Source organism: Quercus suber, unplaced genomic scaffold (assembly GCF_002906115.3).
Source record: "Quercus suber isolate HL8 unplaced genomic scaffold, Cork oak 2.0 scaffold_61, whole genome shotgun sequence".
NCBI lineage: Eukaryota > Viridiplantae > Streptophyta > Magnoliopsida > Fagales > Fagaceae > Quercus > Quercus suber.
In genome coordinates, this window is record NW_027069526.1 from 823,067 (window position 1) to 844,125 (window position 21,059).

The 21,059-nt window shown below is 33.9% G+C and overlaps 1 protein-coding gene across 1 annotated transcript in view; it reads left to right on the plus strand.

Annotated features, from left to right (window-relative positions):
- The window catches only part of LOC111985929 (lupeol synthase), a 28,627-nt gene continuing 7,568 nt past the window's right edge, over nucleotides 1-21,059 (plus strand). The window contains exons 1-10 of the mRNA XM_065772668.1: nucleotides 1-198; nucleotides 1,018-1,203; nucleotides 1,348-1,437; nucleotides 1,674-1,862; nucleotides 3,985-4,080; nucleotides 8,315-8,371; nucleotides 17,336-17,382; nucleotides 17,529-17,672; nucleotides 17,841-18,039; nucleotides 18,531-18,611. Of these exons, the coding sequence (XP_065628740.1) occupies nucleotides 1-198; nucleotides 1,018-1,203; nucleotides 1,348-1,437; nucleotides 1,674-1,862; nucleotides 3,985-4,080; nucleotides 8,315-8,371; nucleotides 17,336-17,382; nucleotides 17,529-17,672; nucleotides 17,841-18,039; nucleotides 18,531-18,611 (1,287 nt within the window). The remainder of the gene's footprint in view (nucleotides 199-1,017; nucleotides 1,204-1,347; nucleotides 1,438-1,673; nucleotides 1,863-3,984; nucleotides 4,081-8,314; nucleotides 8,372-17,335; nucleotides 17,383-17,528; nucleotides 17,673-17,840; nucleotides 18,040-18,530; nucleotides 18,612-21,059) is intronic.

Here is a 21,059-nt window from a genome sequence, read left to right on the forward strand (position 1 = left end):
ATGTGGAAATTAAGGATTTGTGAAGGTGGGGGCCCTAATTTAATGAGCGTGAACAATTATGTGGGAAGAGAGTATTGGGAGTTTGATCCGAATGCAAGAACATCTGAGGAGAAAGCTGAAGTTGAAAGGTTCCGTGAAGAGTTTCAAAGGAACCGATTTAAGACCAAACAAAGTGCAGATCTTCTCATGCAAATGGAGGTGCAATTTAGAAACTGTATCTCATATTTTTCTCCTCATTTGTCTTCAACTCTCTTTCTTGAACTCTGGTAGCGAATAGCGATAATGTATATTCCACTCAAAAAAAGAAAGAAAAAGAAAAAGTAACAAAGCATATCTTTATGAAGGCCTTTGAATTGGGTTTTTACCCTCCGTTATTTCGATGTAAAATGTTTTACCGAAAATATTTTTAGCATTGTACCGTGCTTATTTTTTTATAAAATCTGGATAAATTTAAAAATGTTTTTGGCTGATTATAAAAATCATTTGTAAAATGTTTTATCTTTAAGAACTTGAAATAATATATTTTTTTTAAAACAAAAAATAGTCGCCTCTCCCGCTATTTGATGGCTGGATCACCAGTCCAATCGGCGGTGAAGCTAGTGGAGGTGATCTGATAGCTGGAGTCGCCTGTCTTGCAGTTGGGAGATGTTAATATTTAATAGGTCGATGTCACTGTCCTTAACAATGGTGCATCCCTACACACTTGATCTCCACCTTTTTATTCCTAAAGGAATGTGTGATAACTTCCCATAGAGGAGGTTTGGTTGGAGAAGCAATGCAATTCTTCAAGAAGATGTATATATGATGCATCCTATTCCTATATAAAGAGTGCAAGACCCGCCTTTGCACCTCACTCAAATTCTATTCTACATAACTAGATTTTCGGAATGTGATTTTCACCTTCATGGGATTCCATTGCTTTGTGACAAACAATTTCAACTCTGCAATTATGAATTTTTTTCGTTTCAAATTTGATTCAATATTTCAACTCCACAATTATGAATTTATTGGTTTCAGTTAAGAAGGGAGAATCCCAGAATTCAAATTCCAACACCTGTGAAGGTGAAAGATTTGATAGATGAGAGAGAAGAGACAGTGACTATCACATTGAGGAGAGGTCTTGGCTTCTTGTCCTCCATTCAGACCCACGATGGCCACTGGGCTGGTGATCTCGGTGGCATGATGTTTACAATGCCCCACTTTGTTAGTTTTGCACTCCTCCTCCCTTATTTATTTAGTTACCTCTATTCTCTTTTTTCTAGTACATTTTGAAAACTTTTTGGAAGCCTAAAACAATGCTCAAATACTTGAAGAAAGAATAAGTTTGTAAAATATTTCGAGATGCAGGTTATAGTTCTTTACATCACTGGATCTCTTCATTCTGTTTTATCTTCAGAACACCAAAAGGAAATTAAGCGCCACACATACAATCACCAGGTAATGTAGATGATGTGAAAAATTAGGTCATTGGCATTGTAAAGGTTGTTTACTTAAATTGTCAGGCCAACTCATAAATTGTTGAATGGATTCAACCACGGGTAACAGTGTTGCTTTTGCTGTTGGTCGAATAAATCATTATCATGCAGAGTATATCAATGTATACATGTTAATAAATCATCTATGCTTACTGACACAAATTAATCTTCTTAAACAAAATGGAATACCTATTGCAGAATACCGATGGAGGATGGGGTTTACACATAGAGGGACAAAGCACCATGTTTGGTTCGGTTCTTAACTATGTTACCTTAAGGTTGCTTGGGGAAGAACTTGAGGAAATGGCTGTGGCCAGAGGTCAAAAATGGATTCTTGACCATGGCGGTGCAACTCTTATACCATCTTGGGGAAAGTTTATTCTTTCGGCATGAATGCTTCAACCTATTTATTTATTTATCTTTTTTAATATAGTTTTTGACAATGTTGTAAAATGAGGATATCTTGATGTAAAAATTATTAGGTATTCTAGGAGTATGGTGACATGGTGTTCTCTCCTCTTATATACATGGTTGACTTTATAATAAATTTAATTAGTAAGACTCATAATGAATGCGAGAGGAAGGAACACTACGTTATTATACTCCAAAAGTATCTAAGAATTACTTATTGTAATGAACTTCAAAGAGAGAATGATTCGCAAAGAAAAATATTTATTATGGCTATTTTCTGGAAATTTCTTTTTCTAAATGATAGTTCTCATCTGTTGGGTTATAAATTAACCCCAGTTAATTAATTCAATTACACAAATTGATTAATTAAATCAAATTACATGCAATAAGCACAAATGAATCAATAAATAATCTTAAGTGCAGTGAAAAGTAAATTGACACAGTGATGTGTTGACTAACGGGAAAAACCTCTCATAAGGCAAAAACTTTACTGGGTGATTTATAAGTTACTACTCCTAAGAATCAGTAATCAAAATCAAGAGATTACAAATACAAGGAATCTTACCCCAAATCCGGTCTATCCCAAAGTACCTACCTACAATAGAATCCTTACACCAATTCTCAATTGGTTTTGACTTTGTAGAGACTTCTTCCCTTTGCACGGATCCTAGTATGTAACTAATTTCTCTGCATGAATCTCCAAAACATGACTAACTCCCAGTAACTTGAAGGTTGTTGTTGGACAAAGTTCTTCAATACACTTGAAGAGAATGAAGCCCTTAGTTACAAAACCCTAAAACACATAAAAACACAAGTATCTTCACAATAAGTGTATAGATTCTATATGTGATGACGGCTATAAAATAATTATTTTATATCATCCAGTAGTTTAGAGAACAAAATCCTAGATTGCCAAGTCATCATGGGCCGAAAATCGTATTTGAAATTTTTGGATTTATGAAGCTCAATAGATCGAGTAATATCAAGAGGTATCAAGGTTCATTAAGTCTCAATAGCAGCTTGTATCAAGCTTGTCTTGAAGTTCACAATTTTCAGCTTTTCACACTTGTTTCTTTGTACAGTCTTCATGTCTCCTATAATACCACTTGTCTTGTTTATAAAATATACTTCATGATATTCTAGAATCCACTTAAAACTACCCAAATACAAGTAAATTAAATACATTTTGTCAAATGATATGCCAACTATTTAAAAATATGACCCTAACATCCTCCAATAATTTAACTCACTTATAAATTATTGCCAGCTTATGTAAAAGATCGATTATTGGATTAGTTTATGCGTGGTAGATTAATTTTCTAAACTATTGCTTTTGTTTTTCTTTTTTTTATAATCTTAGTTTAGATAAATAAGACTAGTAAAATTTGCTTTGAGAGNAATACTGTAGAATTGACAAGCATTGCGTCACAAAAAAAAAAGGGATGGATATGCCCTAACTTAAAGATGACTTAATAAAAAATAATCCGCTATATATAGTTTTTTTTTTTTTTTTTTTTTTAAAAGAAAAAAGAAAAGAGGAAAGCTATAAGTTTTATTAAGAGACAATAGCCAACTCAGCTTGAATTACAACTAAAAGATAGAGTGGAACATCCTCCATCTACACCTGTGAACTTATGACATGTAAAGCTTGAATATTAAAGTTGTGAGTTACAAAATTACCATCATGGCGTACATGAGAGAAACAGATACTCTGGAAAGATTCTGTAAAAATTTTAACATCTTGAACGGTTGAACCAAATGACTGAAAGAAGCCAACGAAGAAGTATTGTCATTTAGGGAGGCAATGATAATACTCGAGTTACCCTCAAGAATCTCAAGAGAAAATTCCAAAGCGCTATTTAACTTAACTAAAAGTCGTCAAAATGAAATTAGTATGATAAAATAAAATAACTTGATAAAGGTGTCAAATTGAACAAACAATACATTAAAAATAAAAAATAAAAGAATTTATTCTTTTTTCCTTTTTTTTTCTTTCTTTCTTATGACAGGATACACGTCAAATACAAATTCAGATTAATTCTAGGTTTTACCCTCATTGTTGACATATTGAGATAATATATAATTGTTGATATTGTAGGTACTTGGAGCATATGAGTGGTCCGGTTGCAATCCAATGCCACCAGAATTTTGGCTTATACCTTCATTTTCTCCCTTCCATGCAGGTATCAAGAAGGCACATTAAATCATTTTTACTACATTTACCGTTAATAAAAGAAAGGATTAAGGTATGTTTGGTAACTATTTTTTTCCCCCTTATTTTTTGTTTCCAAAAACGATTTTCTATTTTTGAGACTAAAAAATTTGTTTGGCAACCCAAAATAAACAAAAAACAAAAATTGTTCTCAAAATTCAATTTGTGAAGGAAACTAAAAACATGCAAAATGCTGTTTTTAGTTTCTAATCTTCAAAATTTCATGAAAACACGCATTTAATTTAATGAATCTATTTCATTTAATGAGTTAGCATTAGAATTCAAATTCTAGTAACAACAAATTTTTTTTTCTATTTTTTTATTCAAAAAACTATTTTTTTTTTAATTTCAACTTACCAAACATGTTTTTGATTTCAAAAATACAAGAAAATTGTTTTTTCTTTATATTCCCCAAAACAAAGTTTTTGAAAATAGAAAACAAGAATTGTTACCAAACATAACTTTAGTATCTTGGTCTTTGATGGTTGAAGAAAAGATTTGGAGTTGAATCCTCACCTATACCAAGAGCTGATTGGTGTTTTGATTTAATAATACAGAGTAAAATAATCAGAAGCAAATGTCATAAGCTGAAACTCTAAAAAATAAAATAAAATAAAATAAAAAATGATCTCCGCTTAATAAAGAAGACCTTTTTCCCCGTCTTTTCTTGCTTAGGATTGGTTGTCAATCTTTTTTGTTGTTTGTAGTTATTTTGGTATAGTGTTCTGCTTACTTGGAAAGAGAGAATGGCATCAACAGCATTATACAAGCATCTTTTATCTAATTTTCTTCCAACAATCTCCGATGGAATTTTTGAAAGCATTAGAGCAGCCTATAAAATTGGAAGGAAATTAATTAATAAAACAGTCAAAGCTGATTGTCATTGTGAGTAGAACCTCTAAATGTCCTAAGTAGCTACTAATGCTTAGGGCAAAATTAAAGGTACAATTTCTTATGTGTTGTACTGGATTTTACAATTTAATCTAATCATTTGATTGCATTGATCATTGAATCACATGGTCCAATTTAATTATCTTTCAGGAAAGATAACATTTAAAGAACTTTATATATATTTTTCATTAATACTTATATTCAAAATTTTCTACCTTTAGTGCTTCCCCTGTGCAATCTGAAACTTGCCACCAATTATCTGGAGTTGAGAATACCCATGCNTTCTGCTACTTGGAAAGAGAGAATGGCATCAACAGCATTATACAAGCATCTTTTATCTAATTTTCTTCCAACAATCTCCGATGGAATTTTTGAAAGCATTAGAGCAGCCTATAAAATTGGAAGGAAATTAATTAATAAAACAGTCAAAGCTGATTGTCATTGTGAGTAGAACCTCTAAATGTCCTAAGTAGCTACTAATGCTTAGGGCAAAATTAAAGGTACAATTTCTTATGTGTTGTACTGGATTTTACAATTTAATCTAATCATTTGATTGCATTGATCATTGAATCACATGGTCCAATTTAATTATCTTTCAGGAAAGATAACATTTAAAGAACTTTATATATATTTTTCATTAATACTTATATTCAAAATTTTCTACCTTTAGTGCTTCCCCTGTGCAATCTGAAACTTGCCACCCATTATCTGGAGTTGAGAATACCCATGCACCTTTAGAGATATGACGATACATTTTGGTGAAATCACCTGAAGGGTTTCTTTGGACCTTGAGAGTGAGCAAAATAAATGTATGAATTGAGGACTTGAGAGGTACTTAGAATGAAGAATGGTAAATCATAATTTTAATTATAGTGCATAATAGTATATATAAATGACCAAGAATTAATATTTAAATTAGTATTTATTTTTCTAGCTAAAATATTTTATTGATTCACAAGAAGTCCTATTAAAAAATCACGTAAAGTAATCAAACTTGGAAACGATGTTAATGAATAAAGAAAATAATCTTACAAGATTGTACATACCTGTGAATTTTTTATAAAATCATGTGCTTTCAAGAGAGAGTACCGATATTCTTCGGTAAAACCACAGGAAATGAATGCTTGAATAGCAAAGCTAGTGATCCATGTTTGAGAAGGTGTACCCTATAAGTAAATCATATTACACGTTATAGTCATACTTATTTAAGTTAACAAAGTTAACATATTGAAATATTGATCATTGACAAACCGTGAACACAAACTTGTCTAGGTATAAATCTTAGTGTCTATGAAGTATATTAGACAATGTTCAAGATGCTGCAAATCTAAATACAAGAACAAGGAAGTTGCAAGTTCAGGAATTCAAAACATGCCAGTTTTGACCGATCGAAATCCGTTTCTGTTGATTTTAATTTCGGCCCAATAGCTCATTAAGCCCATCAAGTGTTTAGGGTTTCAGAAATAATTCTCCTAGTATTTTAAGAAAAGCACAAGACATGTTTTTTTTTTGTTTTTTTTGTTTTAAGAGAGAGAAGAGTGCATCTTGTGCCTCCTATTGTAGATCTAGTGTTTTTGTACCCAAATCTCTCTCAAATCTTCTGCTGGCAATATTCTTTGAAAAAACTCAAGATTCGATGCTGTAGAAGTTGTAGCCATCACTAAACATCATAGTTGATGATCTAAATCTTTGAGTGGGGATTTCAAAGTCACAAATTGAAGAGTTTGTGTTGCTGATCTAAACTTTTGAATGGAGTTCTCATAGTCATAAATTGGAGTGTTTGTGTGCAATAGATTCGTAATAGAAGAGTTCGTGAACTGCGTATGGTCAATTAAGTAAGTACTACATGAGGTAGTAGTAGATTTATGGTTAAGTTTATTATAAAAACTTCCATTCTATTATTGAATTTTTATGTTATGGATTGTTTAGATTAAATCCTCCTTGGGTTTTTTACCTTGAAACTGGACAATTTCATTGGTTTTCATGGGTTATCATATCGTTGTGTTCCTTACTTTTCCACTATGTATGATATGATTTATAATTGTTTAACCTAGACTTGTTTAATTGAACTAAGTAACAACTTGGCTTTAAATTAGGTTATATAAACTGTGTTTACAAGGGTCTAAAATCCAACAAACCCTACAGTAGGATTGTAGCATTTGCACAAGAAGTAGGGTTAGGATTGTTTTTCTTGCTCTAGAAGTATATAGATCCATAATAAGCTTAATACCTTTTAGTAGTACAATTTAACATAGAAGACTTAAAGTAAAAGGCATTAAATTTCATGATTATCACCTGAATTTTAAGGCCATCTTCAGCAATCCACAAGTAATCTTTCACTCGAGCAAGATGAAACCTATAAGCCTCTGAATTTGGATTCTCAACCCAACATGTTAGCAAGCACAACACCTGTAGTTTAAGTAATCAATGTACAATATTTAGATTTCAAATTCAACTCATAATAGCTGTAATATGCACAAGTTATCATTGTTCTCATTTTAAATTACCCAACGTTATAGATATTCACACAAGTTTAATTAAAATTACCTTCTCCCCTGCTGCAATGCCCAGGTACCTACTGTTCTTTTCTTCATAATGAATATGCTCCATTACGACTTTTAAAGCTTTCTCTCTAAGTATAGAGAAAGGCCAACTTGAAAAAAGAGGTTCCCCAACCTTATAAAGAAATTCCCATAGCATGTCTTGCACTAAAGGGTGTGGATAGTAGAGATCCTCCTAACATAATAAATTTAACATTATTTAATAAATACTAGGATACATTTCATGAGAATCAGTTTTTTAGAGTTTGAAATTCCATCGTTAAGCCTACGTTGGCACACATATTTCGAGTTTTTTGCCAATTAATTTTGTGGTAAGGTTGAATATAAATTTCTTGTCTTATGGACTGAATCAGGCTTGAAATTTGACCAACAAACCTCCTTCCATATAGATATGACATTGGCATATAAATCAAACGACAAAGAGAACTCATTTTCCCTACAATGCAAAAGATAAAGAATTATAAATAGATGGAATATACTAGCCTAAATAGAAACAACTTATTGTTTCTGAGATGACAAAGGCAAGCTAATCGTTGGAGCAGTACTCGATTAATCTTCTGAACAAAGCGCCATCTTAATTAGCAATAGAGCTTTTAGATATGGAAATGAAGCTTACTAAAAGCACCCCCCCCCCCCCCCCTTTTTTTTTTAATATGTGAACACTATACACTCGCATAAATAGTTTCTATACATGCTCACATCCTTGTGTTAACTTCAATAAATGATGAGTATGATTAATGATTTTTTATTTAAAACATACTCAGAGTAATAACGGGGGGTTTTCAGCATGGGAGCCGGTTAGAGCACCTAGATGGTTTGAGGTACTCCTAATTTATTAAAATACTTTTTATTTTAAAGAGTAATGTTAGAGATACTATAAATTTTATTACATTAAATGTATCAACTAATGTGTCACAAATCATATAAAGAAAATCTAAATAAAATTGATTAGTATCTTTGTTTGATGATAAAGAGCTATCATCAGGAGCCTACGTTATAGGTTGAAAATCTCTCAAAAAAATTCAAATATACATTAATTGTCAAATCAATTTGTAATTTTTATGTAATAAAACTTGTAATATCTTTAGCATTTCCAATTTGATATAAGTATGGCTTTTAGTTGTAATTTGTTTTCCTCATTTCATTCATCTATAATCTATATGACTTTTGGCTGACCTTGTAATATGTTGTTTTCCAAATTTCATTCATCCCCAATTTTTCATTTTCGATAAATTGCCCTATACTTGAAATGATATTTATTCTTAATATTTTATCTTTGATTGTATATATTCAATAATAAAAGTTGTTGTCCAATACACTTCATTAGATTTGGGAATTTATCCTCTTGAACAAATTATGTGAAAGCATCAGAGGCAATAAAGCACAAGTAAATTCAAACACATATTCCATTGACTAATTGTTGAGGGAAAAATTTTGATGTTCCAGAATAGAATATTGGGGTAGCTAAGCCGAAACTTGACAATGGGGCCTTGAAATAAAGCCCAAAGGCTTTTGGTGTTGTATAAGTCCACCCAAGCAAGAGATAGATGCTGCACCCTGACAAGAAGACAACAATAAAGCCAACAATAAAGTCCAATAAACACGTTGCTATTGTTAGTTTGTTATATTATTAGTCCTTTTACAGCATCATAGTTCGAACCAGTCCTCCAACAGTAGGGTAATTTATATTCAATTATTAAATAAATTTAATAAAGAATTAACTTCAGGAAATTCTTGTGTATTTTGTTCAATAAGGTCCACAGTACTCTCAACCATCATTATATTAATATGAAGAAAAAAATTCCAAAAAGTCTCAAATAGATTATAGCCTCCCATAGTAAAACAATAAGTAAATATTAGTGGCTACATAGTGATGAAAAAGGAGTTATTTGGCATGGTATGAAGGGAGAGAGAGATCCCAGCTCAGTGCAGCAAGTATTAAACTAAGATTTTGGTGAGTATGTGTGCATAAGGCATGAATGAGGTAATATGGGCTGTTTTGAGTGAGTGAGATGGAATTAATACTAAGGTTAAGGCTTTAGTGAGTAGTGGGTTGTTTGTGACTAATTGGGAGGCATTTATGGGCTATGATTATGCAAAAGAGGAAAGGAATGTCTAAGGCTAGGTGAGTGTGGGTTAAGGGGAATGAGTTGTGGGATTGAGTAGAGCTGAATTACAAGCAAAATGGAAAACAAATCAGAAAGTTTCAGAGGGAGTAGCTGTGTGTTTGTAGGCTGAGGTGCTTATGCTTTTATAATGGAGTTTAGAGAAGTATTAATTAACAAGATTCCAAAAAATGTAGGTCTGATTCAGGGGAGTAGTGTAGGGAAATTAACCCAAAATTCCCAACCTGTGAGAAACAAAAATAGAGAAAACATACGCCAGAGAAAAACAATCACACGTACAAGACAATATTTACATGGTTCGGCAATTTGCCTATGTCCACGGAGTTGCAGGGATTTCACTATCATTGGAGAAAAATACAAAGTGCAGCCGTACAGTTTTTTTCTCTCTAAAAAACAACAACCAGACGAAATCCTAATCACCAAAAAACGGTTTCTATATCCTGCGCAGAGGATTCACAATGGGCTACAAAACGCTACAGCTTGGGCCTGTCGACCCAAGCCTCCGCTCTATGGACTATGCCTCAAAAAATCTCCCATTAAAAACCACGCAACATTATTTCGGGTCGGGTCGAGTCATCAATCGGATCAAACACAACTAGGCTCCGCAAAGTCCAACAAAGCTCCCACTTGGAGACTAGTTCAATCACCAGCACCAGCCGCTATCTTCCAAAAAACAATTCCTCATCCTTACAACTCATCCTCCTGTCCTAAAGCTAGAAGACCAATTAAAGCTGCACACAGCTTCAACTTGTCAATAGTGACACCTTTAGTCAACATGTCTGTCAGGTTCTTAGATCCACAAATCTTCTCAAATATTACCAGCTTATCTTCAATAAGATATCGGATAAAGTGGTATTTTATTTGTATATGCTTCGACTTTGAATGAAAAGCCAAATTTTTTGCAAGAAAAATTGCACTCTGACTGTCATTGTGTAGAATGCCCATCTCCTGCTTCTTACCCAATTCATCTAAGAAGCCATGTAGCCAAATTATCTCCTTTCTAGCTTCAGTTGCTGCAACATACTCAACTTCTGTAGTAGACAAAGTAACAATCTTTTGTAGATTTAAAGCCCATAATATAGCTGTACCACCCAGAGTAAATACAAACCCAGTAGTACTTTTTCTACTATCAATATCACTAGCAAAATCAGCATCTACATAACCCTGTAGTTTCAAACTTGCACCTATGACGTAAAGACATGTATCTAATGAACCCCTCAGATATCTCAGAATCGACTTCACTGCCTCCTAATGTTGCTTTCTTGGCCTACTCATGAATCTGCTTACAACTCCCACTGCATGTGCAATGTCTGGCCTTGTACACACCATAGCATACATCAAGCTAACAATTGCGGAGGCATAGGGCACCTTACTCATATGGTTACTTTCTTCTTCTGTCTTCAGTGATTGTTCCTTACTTAGTTTGAAATGACTACCCAATGGTGTGCTCACTAGTTTAACTTTATTCATGTTAAACTTGCTGAGAACTTTCTTCATATACTTTGACTGTGAAAGCTTCAATATACCATTAGTCTTGTCTCTAATAATTCTCATACCAAGGATTTTCTTTGCAGCTCCCAAATCTTTCATTGTAAATTGTTTTGGCAATTACTTCCTTAGATCATTAATTTCCTCAATGCTACACCCTGCAATGAGCATATCGTCCACATATAACAGTAAAATGTTATAAGAATTGTCAAAGAACTTAACATAGCAATAGTGATCAACTTCACATCTCTTGAGCCCAATTCTATGCATAAAACTATCAAATTTCTTGTACCATTGTCTTGGAGTTTGCTTTAGGCCATACAAGCTCTTTCTCAGTTTGCAGACTAGATTCTTTTGTCCCTAAACAATGAACCTTTTTAGCTGGATCATGTAAATGTCTTCCTCCAAGTCACCATGAAGGAATGCCGTCTTCACATCTAATTGCTCAAGATGTAAATTTTCTACAGCCACCATTCCCAGTACCAGTCTGATTGTTGACATCTTCACAACTGGTGAAAATATCTTTGTGTAGTCAATGCCCTCCTTCTGCTGGAACCCTTTAGCAACTAATTTGGCCTTGTAACGTTTGCTATCATCATACTTATTATTTATTCTGTATACTCACTTGTTGTGCAAAGCCTTCTTTCTTACTGGCAATTCAGTCAGTTCCCATGTCTAATTTCCCAACAAGGAATCCATCTCATCCTTCATGGCTAACTCCCACTTGCTTGAATTCTCATCTTGCAAGGCTTCTTCATAACACTCTGGCTTACCACTATCAGTCAACATAAGATAATTTAGAATGGGTGAATAATGCTGTGGAGGTCTAATGGTCCTGAAAGATCTAATTCAGTTACAGGTGTACTCTGATCTACCTGTGAATCTACACTCTCCTTATCTTCTTCACCCCTTTTCTAGACAGTACTTTCAGTCAATTCATCTTAGTTGACAAGTTTAGATTTCTTTTGATCTATCTCTATAACATCTGACACTACAGTTGCCTGTCCTTGCACATAACTTGTTCATTAAATATCACATTTCTACTTCTGATGATTTTTCTGTTTTGCTTTTAGTCAATTCATCTTAGTTGACAAACGTAGATTTCTTTTGATCTATCTCTATAACATCTGACACTATAGTTGACCTGTCCTTGTACATAACTTGTTCATTAAATATCACATTTCTACTTCTGATGATTTTCCTATTTTGTTCATCCCAAAACCTATAGCCAAATTTCTCGTCACCATAGCCAATGAAAAAACATATTTTAGTCTTTGCATTAAGTTTACTACGAGCATCAAAATCAATATGATCATTAAAAACACAACTAAAAACTTTTAAATGTGAAAACTTTACCTCTTTACTGCTCCAAACCTCCTTAGGAAGTCTGAACTCCATGGGAACTGATGGTCTTTGGTTTATCAGGTAAACTGCAGTGCTAATAGCATCAGCCCAAAAAGTTTTTGGTAGTCCAACATGCAACCTCATACTACTAGCATGCTCATTGAGAGTTCTGTTTATGCGCTCAATCATACCATTCTGTTGTGGTGTCCCATGAATGGTCTTCTCCATCCTAATTCCTTATGCATCTCAATACTCACTGAACTCTCCATCTATGTACTCTCCTCTATTATCTGACCTCAAACATTTTACTTTCAAACATGTTTCTGTCTCAACCATGGCATTCCACTTCTTAAAAGTTTTAAATACATCAAATTTATTTTTCAGAAAATAAACCCATACCTTTCTGCTTGAGTTATCAAAGAAAGTGATGTAATACCTTGAAGCTCCAAAGGAAGCAACCAGAGAAGGCCCCCACAAATCAATGTGTACTAACTCCAATTTTCAACCTTCAATGTCTTGCTAGTTTTCAAGAAGCTCATCTTTCAATGATACCTTGAACTTTCAATTCTGGTAGTTTCCCTTTTGACAGCTTCATCACTTTCTCACTCATGTGACCAAGTCTGCGGTGCCATAGGCTTGTAACCATACTTGCTTCAGTAACTGCAATTGTGTCCCTTGGACTTGAGGTCATATATAGAGTACTAGTCTTCTTTCCAAGAGCCAACACAATGCCTTCCAAGTACCACCAACAAATAGTATTGCATGCCCTTCATAATCAAGTTGTCCAACAAAAATCATATTCCTCCTCAGGTCAGGAATATGTAGAACCTTTTCCAGTAACCAAACAAACCCACTGGGCAACAATATCCAGACGTCTCTCATACCCACAACATCCAAGGCTGAACCATCAGCCAAATACACCTTACCAAAATCACCTACAACATAATTCTATATGATTTCTCGGTGTGGAGTGGTATGAAATGAAGCTCTTGAGTCCAAAACCTAATCATCAAGTGAACTGTCTACTGCAAGAAGTAATGCATCATGTGCCTTTTCCGTTACAGCATTAGCAGAATCATTTTCATTCTTCTTCTTAGGACTTTTGCATTGCCTCCTAAAGTGACCTGTTTTCTCACAATTCTCGCATTGTACTTGTTGGCCTAATTTAGATTTACTTCTGTTCCAATTAGAATTTCTATCATTACCTCTACCTCTTGTCTCAAGGTTTAAGGCAAAATCAGATCCTGAGGTTTCACCTACATCTCTTTTGCAAACCTCCTCAGCTAGAATTAAATCTCATATGTCATTGTACTTCAGCATTTCTTTTCCTGTAGAATTGCTTACTACCATCCTCATTTCCTCCCAACTATTTGGTAAAGAAGCCAAAACGATCAGTACACGGATCTCATCATCAAAATCAATTTCTACAGACGACAATTGATTTGTGATAGTGTTAAATTCATTCAGATGTTGTGCTACTGATGCGTTCTCTGCCATCTTCAAATTGAACAGTTTCTTCATCAAATGCACCTTGTTGTTTGCTAATGGCTTTTCATACATACCAGACAAAGCCTTCATCAGATATGCCGTGGTCTTCTCCTTTATAACATTGTGTGCAACAAACCTAGATAAAGTTAACTTGATAATTCCCAATGCCTGTCTGTTAAGAAAAGTTCATTCCTCAACCTTTATAATCTCAGGTTTTTCCCCTAGAAGCGGTAGATGCAACTTCTTCCCATAAAGATAATCCTCAATTTGCATCCTCCAAAGTCCAAAGTTTGTGCCATCAAACTTTTCTATTCCAGACGCCTTTCTTGCTTCCTCTGCCATTGCTCCCACTCAAACCTAATCCCAGGCTCTGATACCAGTTGTAGGGAAATTAACCCAAAATTTCTAACCTGTGAGAAACAAAAATAGAGAAAACACACGCCAAAGAAAAAAAATCACATGCACAAGACAATATTTACGTGGTTCGACAATTTGCCTATATCCACGAAGTTGTAGGGATTTCACTATTATCAGGGAAAAATACAAAGTACGGCCGTACAGTTTTTCTCTCTCTTAAAAACAACAACCAGATGAAACCCTAATCACCAAAAAACGGTTTCTATATCCTGCGCACAGGATTCACAATGGGCTACAAAACACTATAGCTTGGGCCTTTTGGCCTAGCCTCCACTCTATGGACTAAGCCTCAGAAAATCTCTCATTAAAAATCACGCGACATTATTTCAGGTCGGGTCAGATCGTCAACCGAATCAAATACAACAAGGCTCCACAAAGCCCAACAACCAGGATAGCTGAATTAATAACGATTTGGCCTGAAAATGGGAGACTTGCCTTTGGGGCTATTTTGCTTCTTTGGGCAATGTCACACATGGGTAGTATTTGGGACAATCTTGCATTAAATGCAAAACTTGCTGAGATTGTGTTCAACCAATGGGATTAAGGCAAGCATTAAGGAAGTATCCTAGTGTTGCAACTGAGATTTGGACCCTAGGAAGTATGATTCAACATCCCAAGCTAGGTGTCAAAGTTTAAATCCACTTTAGAGGGTTTCACTGGAGATCCCTTTATGCCCTTCAAACCGCATGTTCCCAAATTTTCCCCTTTATAAATTTATGGGTCTAGTTCATGAATTAGTAACATATATTTCTAGTAATAAAATAAACTATTTAGTTAAGCATTTCATGAGTCTTGGTCATGGCTTCCTTGAGTTGTAACCAAAACTTGGAGAAGAAGGGTATTTATTGCCCACTAGCTTCTATTGGAGGTAGGACCTTGAGGGAGATGATGATGCCCCTTTGCCCATTAGCTTCCTAGTTGCTAGGAATAGTTATTAGTTACTGTTCTCGATAGAAAATGTGTTATAATTCTGCCATGACAGCCCCTTGGTTCATTCCTAGAGGTGTGGAGGAACCTTCTGCTGGTGGTGGACTTCATTAGGCTGACTTGTTTCAGCTTGAATTTCTAATTTGCTGGGGACCTTTTTGGGCAAGGCTTTGCTCCATCTTAGTACTTTTAGTTGGGCCACATGGCCCTTTCTTTGCTTGGGCTTGTTCCCTACTCCATGAGATTCTTGGGCCTACAAAATGGGCATTAAAAACATGCTTTGCCATGGTTTTTTTTACTCATGGGCTTTAGTTGTTAGTAGAAATAAAATGAATCCATGAGCTTTAATAAATATTTGTGATAGATTTTGGGTATTAATTTCCATGAACTTTAAATAACAACTTGTATAGTTTCTCATAATTTTTGCTATGGATTACTTTGTAAATGATATTCTCTTTGGGGCTTTTTAAATAATGACCTCCAATATTTTCTTGATAATAAAATTTACCATGGGTTTTAAATAAATATGGTAACAACCACTATAATGGAATAATGTGATATTCTCATGAGTTTCTCTATAGATAATTATAATGAACATGTAGGATGAATAATTACCATGAGTTTTTAATAAATATTATGAATGTTGTGATGTAAGATAGATAGTGAACATGAGTTTATAATATGAAATAAATAAATGTCATGGGTCTAATAATTATAACTTTCCATGGGCTTTTATAAGATAATTGTCATGGGTTTTGAGAGTAGATAATTCATAAATTTCATGAGCTTGTAATATTATAGTAATAGGTTTAAGAATCTAAAGTATTGTTCATTATTGGACTTTTAAGTGAAATAATTATGATATAGTATTTTGCCAAGTATTAATAACCTTGGGCTTTTGATAAAATAATGCCGAGTAGTTAGCTTGGGCTTTTAATAGTGCCAACGTAAGTTGGTTTTTGATATTAACAATGAGAATTGGGCTTTGATATTGCCAATGAGAATTGAGTTTTAAATATTGTCAGTAAGAACTAGGCTTTGATATTGCCAATGAGAATTGGGTTTTGATATTACCAATGAAAATTAGGTTTTAAATATTGCCAATGTGAATTGGGCTTTGGATAAATAAATTGCCATGGGTTTAAATCATGAGCTTTGATTATGGATTTAAATTCTATTGATAAAATTGTTTTGCCATGAACTTGAATTATTGACTTTTCAAATATTTCCAAGCATAAGTATTCTTGGGCTTTAAATAGAATAGAATGTGTGTATTAGGTTCATAGGGCTAGTTTTGGGCTTAACTAAATAATGATAATAAAATTGAATAAAATATGAGTTTTTGGGCTTTTTATGATAGTTTATATCATAACTCAATTTAGATAATGTGATATGAAACATTTGTGATTAACATAATAATAGAGCAAAAAAATTATTTGGGAAAACTCATTAACTTATTAGTGGTATTTGAAAATAAATAGGTGGTTCTCAAATAAAATTAGGTGTAAAAAAAAAGTACCCTAACACTAATATAGCATAAACTATGCTATGTTTTCAAAAAGAATTGAATTCAAAATAAGTATCTGAATTTAATTGAAAAATCCAATATAATTCAATACAATTATGTTATACCCTTTAGTTATTATACCATCTTCTCAGTTCTCACATTAAGGAGGGTCCAATATATAGAGTCCACTCTTATGTGAGAAAGAGGGATACTATAGTTGGTGTAGGAAAATTTTTCTTTTGTAAGAAAACTTACATCAAGGAAAAATACGTGGATCCATTAGGGAAGCAAATAAAGTCTGTAAGAAAGTTTCCAGGTCTTGCAAGATTTAAGATTTTTTTTTTTCTCTGTATATGTATATGTATCTTAATTACATAATTTTGTTTATGTAATTGTACATTTTAGGAATGCAATGGGCCTCAATATTAAATAAAATAATTGCTTTAACTTGTGTAATTTACTTACAAAGTATTAATAATGTTTATCAGATGTTTAATCCAACAGAGCTCATGGAGGATGCTTTGATTGAGCGCGAGTATGATTTCTAAACCATTTTAGATCTTTCCCAATTCATTTTACTATAAATTGTCATTTGTTTATAAATTTTTTTGGCTTTCAATTTTCATTTGCTGAAAGAAGCGTCATTTGTTAGTCTGTTTTTTATTGTTCAATCTTTGTTAGGTACGTTGAATGCACGTCATCAGCAATCCAAGCTTTGGCACTATTTAAGGAATTGTACACTGAATACCGCCCAAAGGATATAGAAACTTGCATTACAAAAGCATTGGATTACATTCAAATAACCCAAAATCCAGATGGATCATGGTATATATTGTGCATCCTATTCCTATCTCTAAGTTAAGAATCATGTTTTTTAGGCTTGAAAAGATATTACTGTTTTTATATTTTATAAATATGGTAAAACATTTTTTTTTACTATAACAAAATCCAATACCATCAATGGAAGTAAAAGAACCAGAAAGCTGTGTACAGGTATGGATGTTGGGGAATTTGCTTCACTTATGGGACATGGTTTGCTGTAGAAGGATTGGTAACGTGTGGGAAGAATTATAATAATTGCCCTTCAATTCGCAAGGCTTGTGATTTTTTACTCTCAAAGCAATTGCCTGATGGAGGTTGGGGAGAAAGCTATTTATCAAGCCAAAACAAGATAAAAATTTCTTTTACATTAGTTCGGATAACTCAAAAACTTCCTCAATTCAAATATGCACAATTTTCTTAACTACGAAAATATCATTTAGTATTTTTTTTTTTTTTTTATATATACAAGATAGAATTTCTACTCTAGCATAATCTAAGTATATATATATATATATGTGTGTGTGTGTAAATCTTCTTTCTGGAGACTTGAACCCCGGCCTTTGCCCCCCACACCCTACAAGCACTTATACTTATGAAATAACTAACACACCAAGGATATGCAATGGTGAATCATTTAGTATCTTAACCTATACACATACGTGAGAATTGTAGCCAATCACTCTTCATTGCTCCAAATATCACACATGTAAGTCGTTTATATGTGTGGCATGTCACTACGCCAACCTTAATACTCTATATTCTATATCACTTTCACTTAAAAAAATGAAAAAATAATAATAATAAAGAAAGAGGTTCATAAAAATTCTTTACTTACAAATGTTACATTGTTCAATGAGACAGGTATATACAAATATAGAAAACAATCGTTCAAACTTGGTACAAACGGCGTGGGCATTGTTGGCTCTTATGAAAGCTGGGCAGGTGAGTCAAAACTTATTTATTTGATAAAGTGAGTCAAACTTATTGGCTATTGCTTCGCTAAGAGTCACTATCACATTATATATCATGCTTTATATATTCCAGTCATTTAAATATATATATATATATATATATATCTACAAACATACGGTGATTTGTTGACAAATGGAGAAAACTTCTCGCAAGGCAAAAACCCCACCGAGTGAATTTAAAGTCACCACTCTTAAGAATCTACTAATCAATAATCAAGCGGTTACAAGTATAAGGAATCTTACTACTACACTGGTTTATCCCAAAATACCAACCTACAGTTGAACCTTTACTCCAATACCCAATAGGACTTGATCTTGTAGTAGCATTCTTTCCTTTGTTGCACAAATCTGTAACTAACTCCTTTGCACAGATCCCAGTACGTGACTAACTCCAGCAAGTTAAATGGTTGTTGTTGGCTGAAAAGTTTTTCACTTCATCAACAATGAAGAACAGGATGTACTTGGTTACAAAACCTTAAGGTGCACAAATGCAGTAACTTCACACAAAGTATATGAGTTCTAGGTCTTTGTTTTCATACACAATGACTTTTATAATAAGCCTTATATATGACTAGGGTTGTGAGAAAAGAAACCCTAATCAAACAAGTCATCATGGGCCGAATTTCAGATCTAAAAATTTTAAAATTGTAGATCTCGATAGATTGAGCTTATGTCGAGCTTCTCCATCAATCCTCGATAGTAGCATCTGTCGAGCTAGTGTCGAGACTTAATGAACCAACTTTTCTTCACTTATTTCTTAGATCAATCTTCATGTCTTTAATGAAAACACTTGATATGTTTGAACAACATATTTCTTGATACATTAAACTCAATTTAGATCTATCCAATTACAAGTAAATGTGTGTTTTGTCAAAGGATTAGCCAATTAAATAGAAAACATGACCCTAACAATCTCCCCCTTTGGCAATCCATGAAAAACCATAAGCATAATTGTAAGGGAAGTATAAAACAACAGTCTCCATAACTATTACACAAAAAGTACATAAGTCTAACTAATACAATGAACTCTTGAAAAGCTTTGCAATAAGAAAGATCATGGCATAAAAGACTTGCAACCTATCTTAACTGAAACATTTAAACAAGATCCATCAAGGCATCAAGTGTGAAATAGAGACAAGTTATATAAATTAAGAAACATGTGTATAAAGAGAGAAAAGAAACAACATATGTGAGATAAAGGGGAAGAACATACATCATCATCATATATATAGAAAGAAGAAGTACAATATATGTAAAAGGTCACAAGACCAAGGTACATGTAATGAGAACTATACATCAAAAACCTCATATATCTCAACACACTCTCCCCCTATCACTAGACCAGCTCTCCCTCTAACAACATGATTATTCTCATAATCAAAACTACTTCCCCTTTTTGTCACAAGTGACAAAGGATGAATCATTGAGAAACAATCATTTCATCATCACTAGTAGAGCTAGGAGCATCATCTCCACCATCAAAAGACTCCTCAGAAGGATCGAGTGAGGGAGAAAGAGCAAAACCACCAAGGCGTGACTGACGGCAATTGATGTGGCTAATCCTATTGTTCATCTGACACATCTCATCAGAAAGATGGTCAAGACGACTACCAAAATCAGCACGCATGTGTTGAAGTTGATTTATGATGGTAGTGAGAGATGCCTCTACTCCAAAAGAAGGAGAAGATGGAGCAGAAGAGGAAGAAGGTTGAGAGGCATAAGCAGCATCCTCAGCAGTACGAATATCAACCCCCTCCTGCTGAGCAAGAGTATACTTCTCATGAAGATGCTTGGCCTTAGCGACCAGCTGTGCATCGCTCCTCCATAAAGATTCCTGACTAATGGCACCCATAAAAGGAAAGATAGGGGTAGAAGGAATAGGAACGTGCATGTGTGTGAGGATGTGTGTGATAGTTGAAGGAAAGATTAGCTTATCACGTGTAGTAGTGTCTTAATAGATATCTAGCATAGATACTATCATATGTAAGGGAAAGTCTATAGTGAGACCCTCCAATAGAGAGAAAAGAAAATGAGCACGAGGTTCAGTGGTAGTGTTATAATGAGACCGTGGAGTAAAAACAAAGGTCATCACCATATTAAGGATCCTTGGACCCTTAGCAAAGTCGTGTGTGATGAATTTAAGAAGATCACCCCACACCATGGATTTCTCACAAAATCGTGAGGCCAACTCATCTCTAGAGATAGAGCAGAGACGAGATGACTAGGATAGTCTAGATGAGCTACCCTAAGGACACGTAGTACCTCAGAAATAAGCTCCAGATTAATTACAATATGTGTTCCTCTGAATACTGTAGTAAACTGAGGAATAGAGGTATCGATAGCATGTATGTTGGAGTAGAACTCTTGTATAAACACATTGGGATACCTCGAGGGTTTCTCACTTAGAGATTCCCAACCC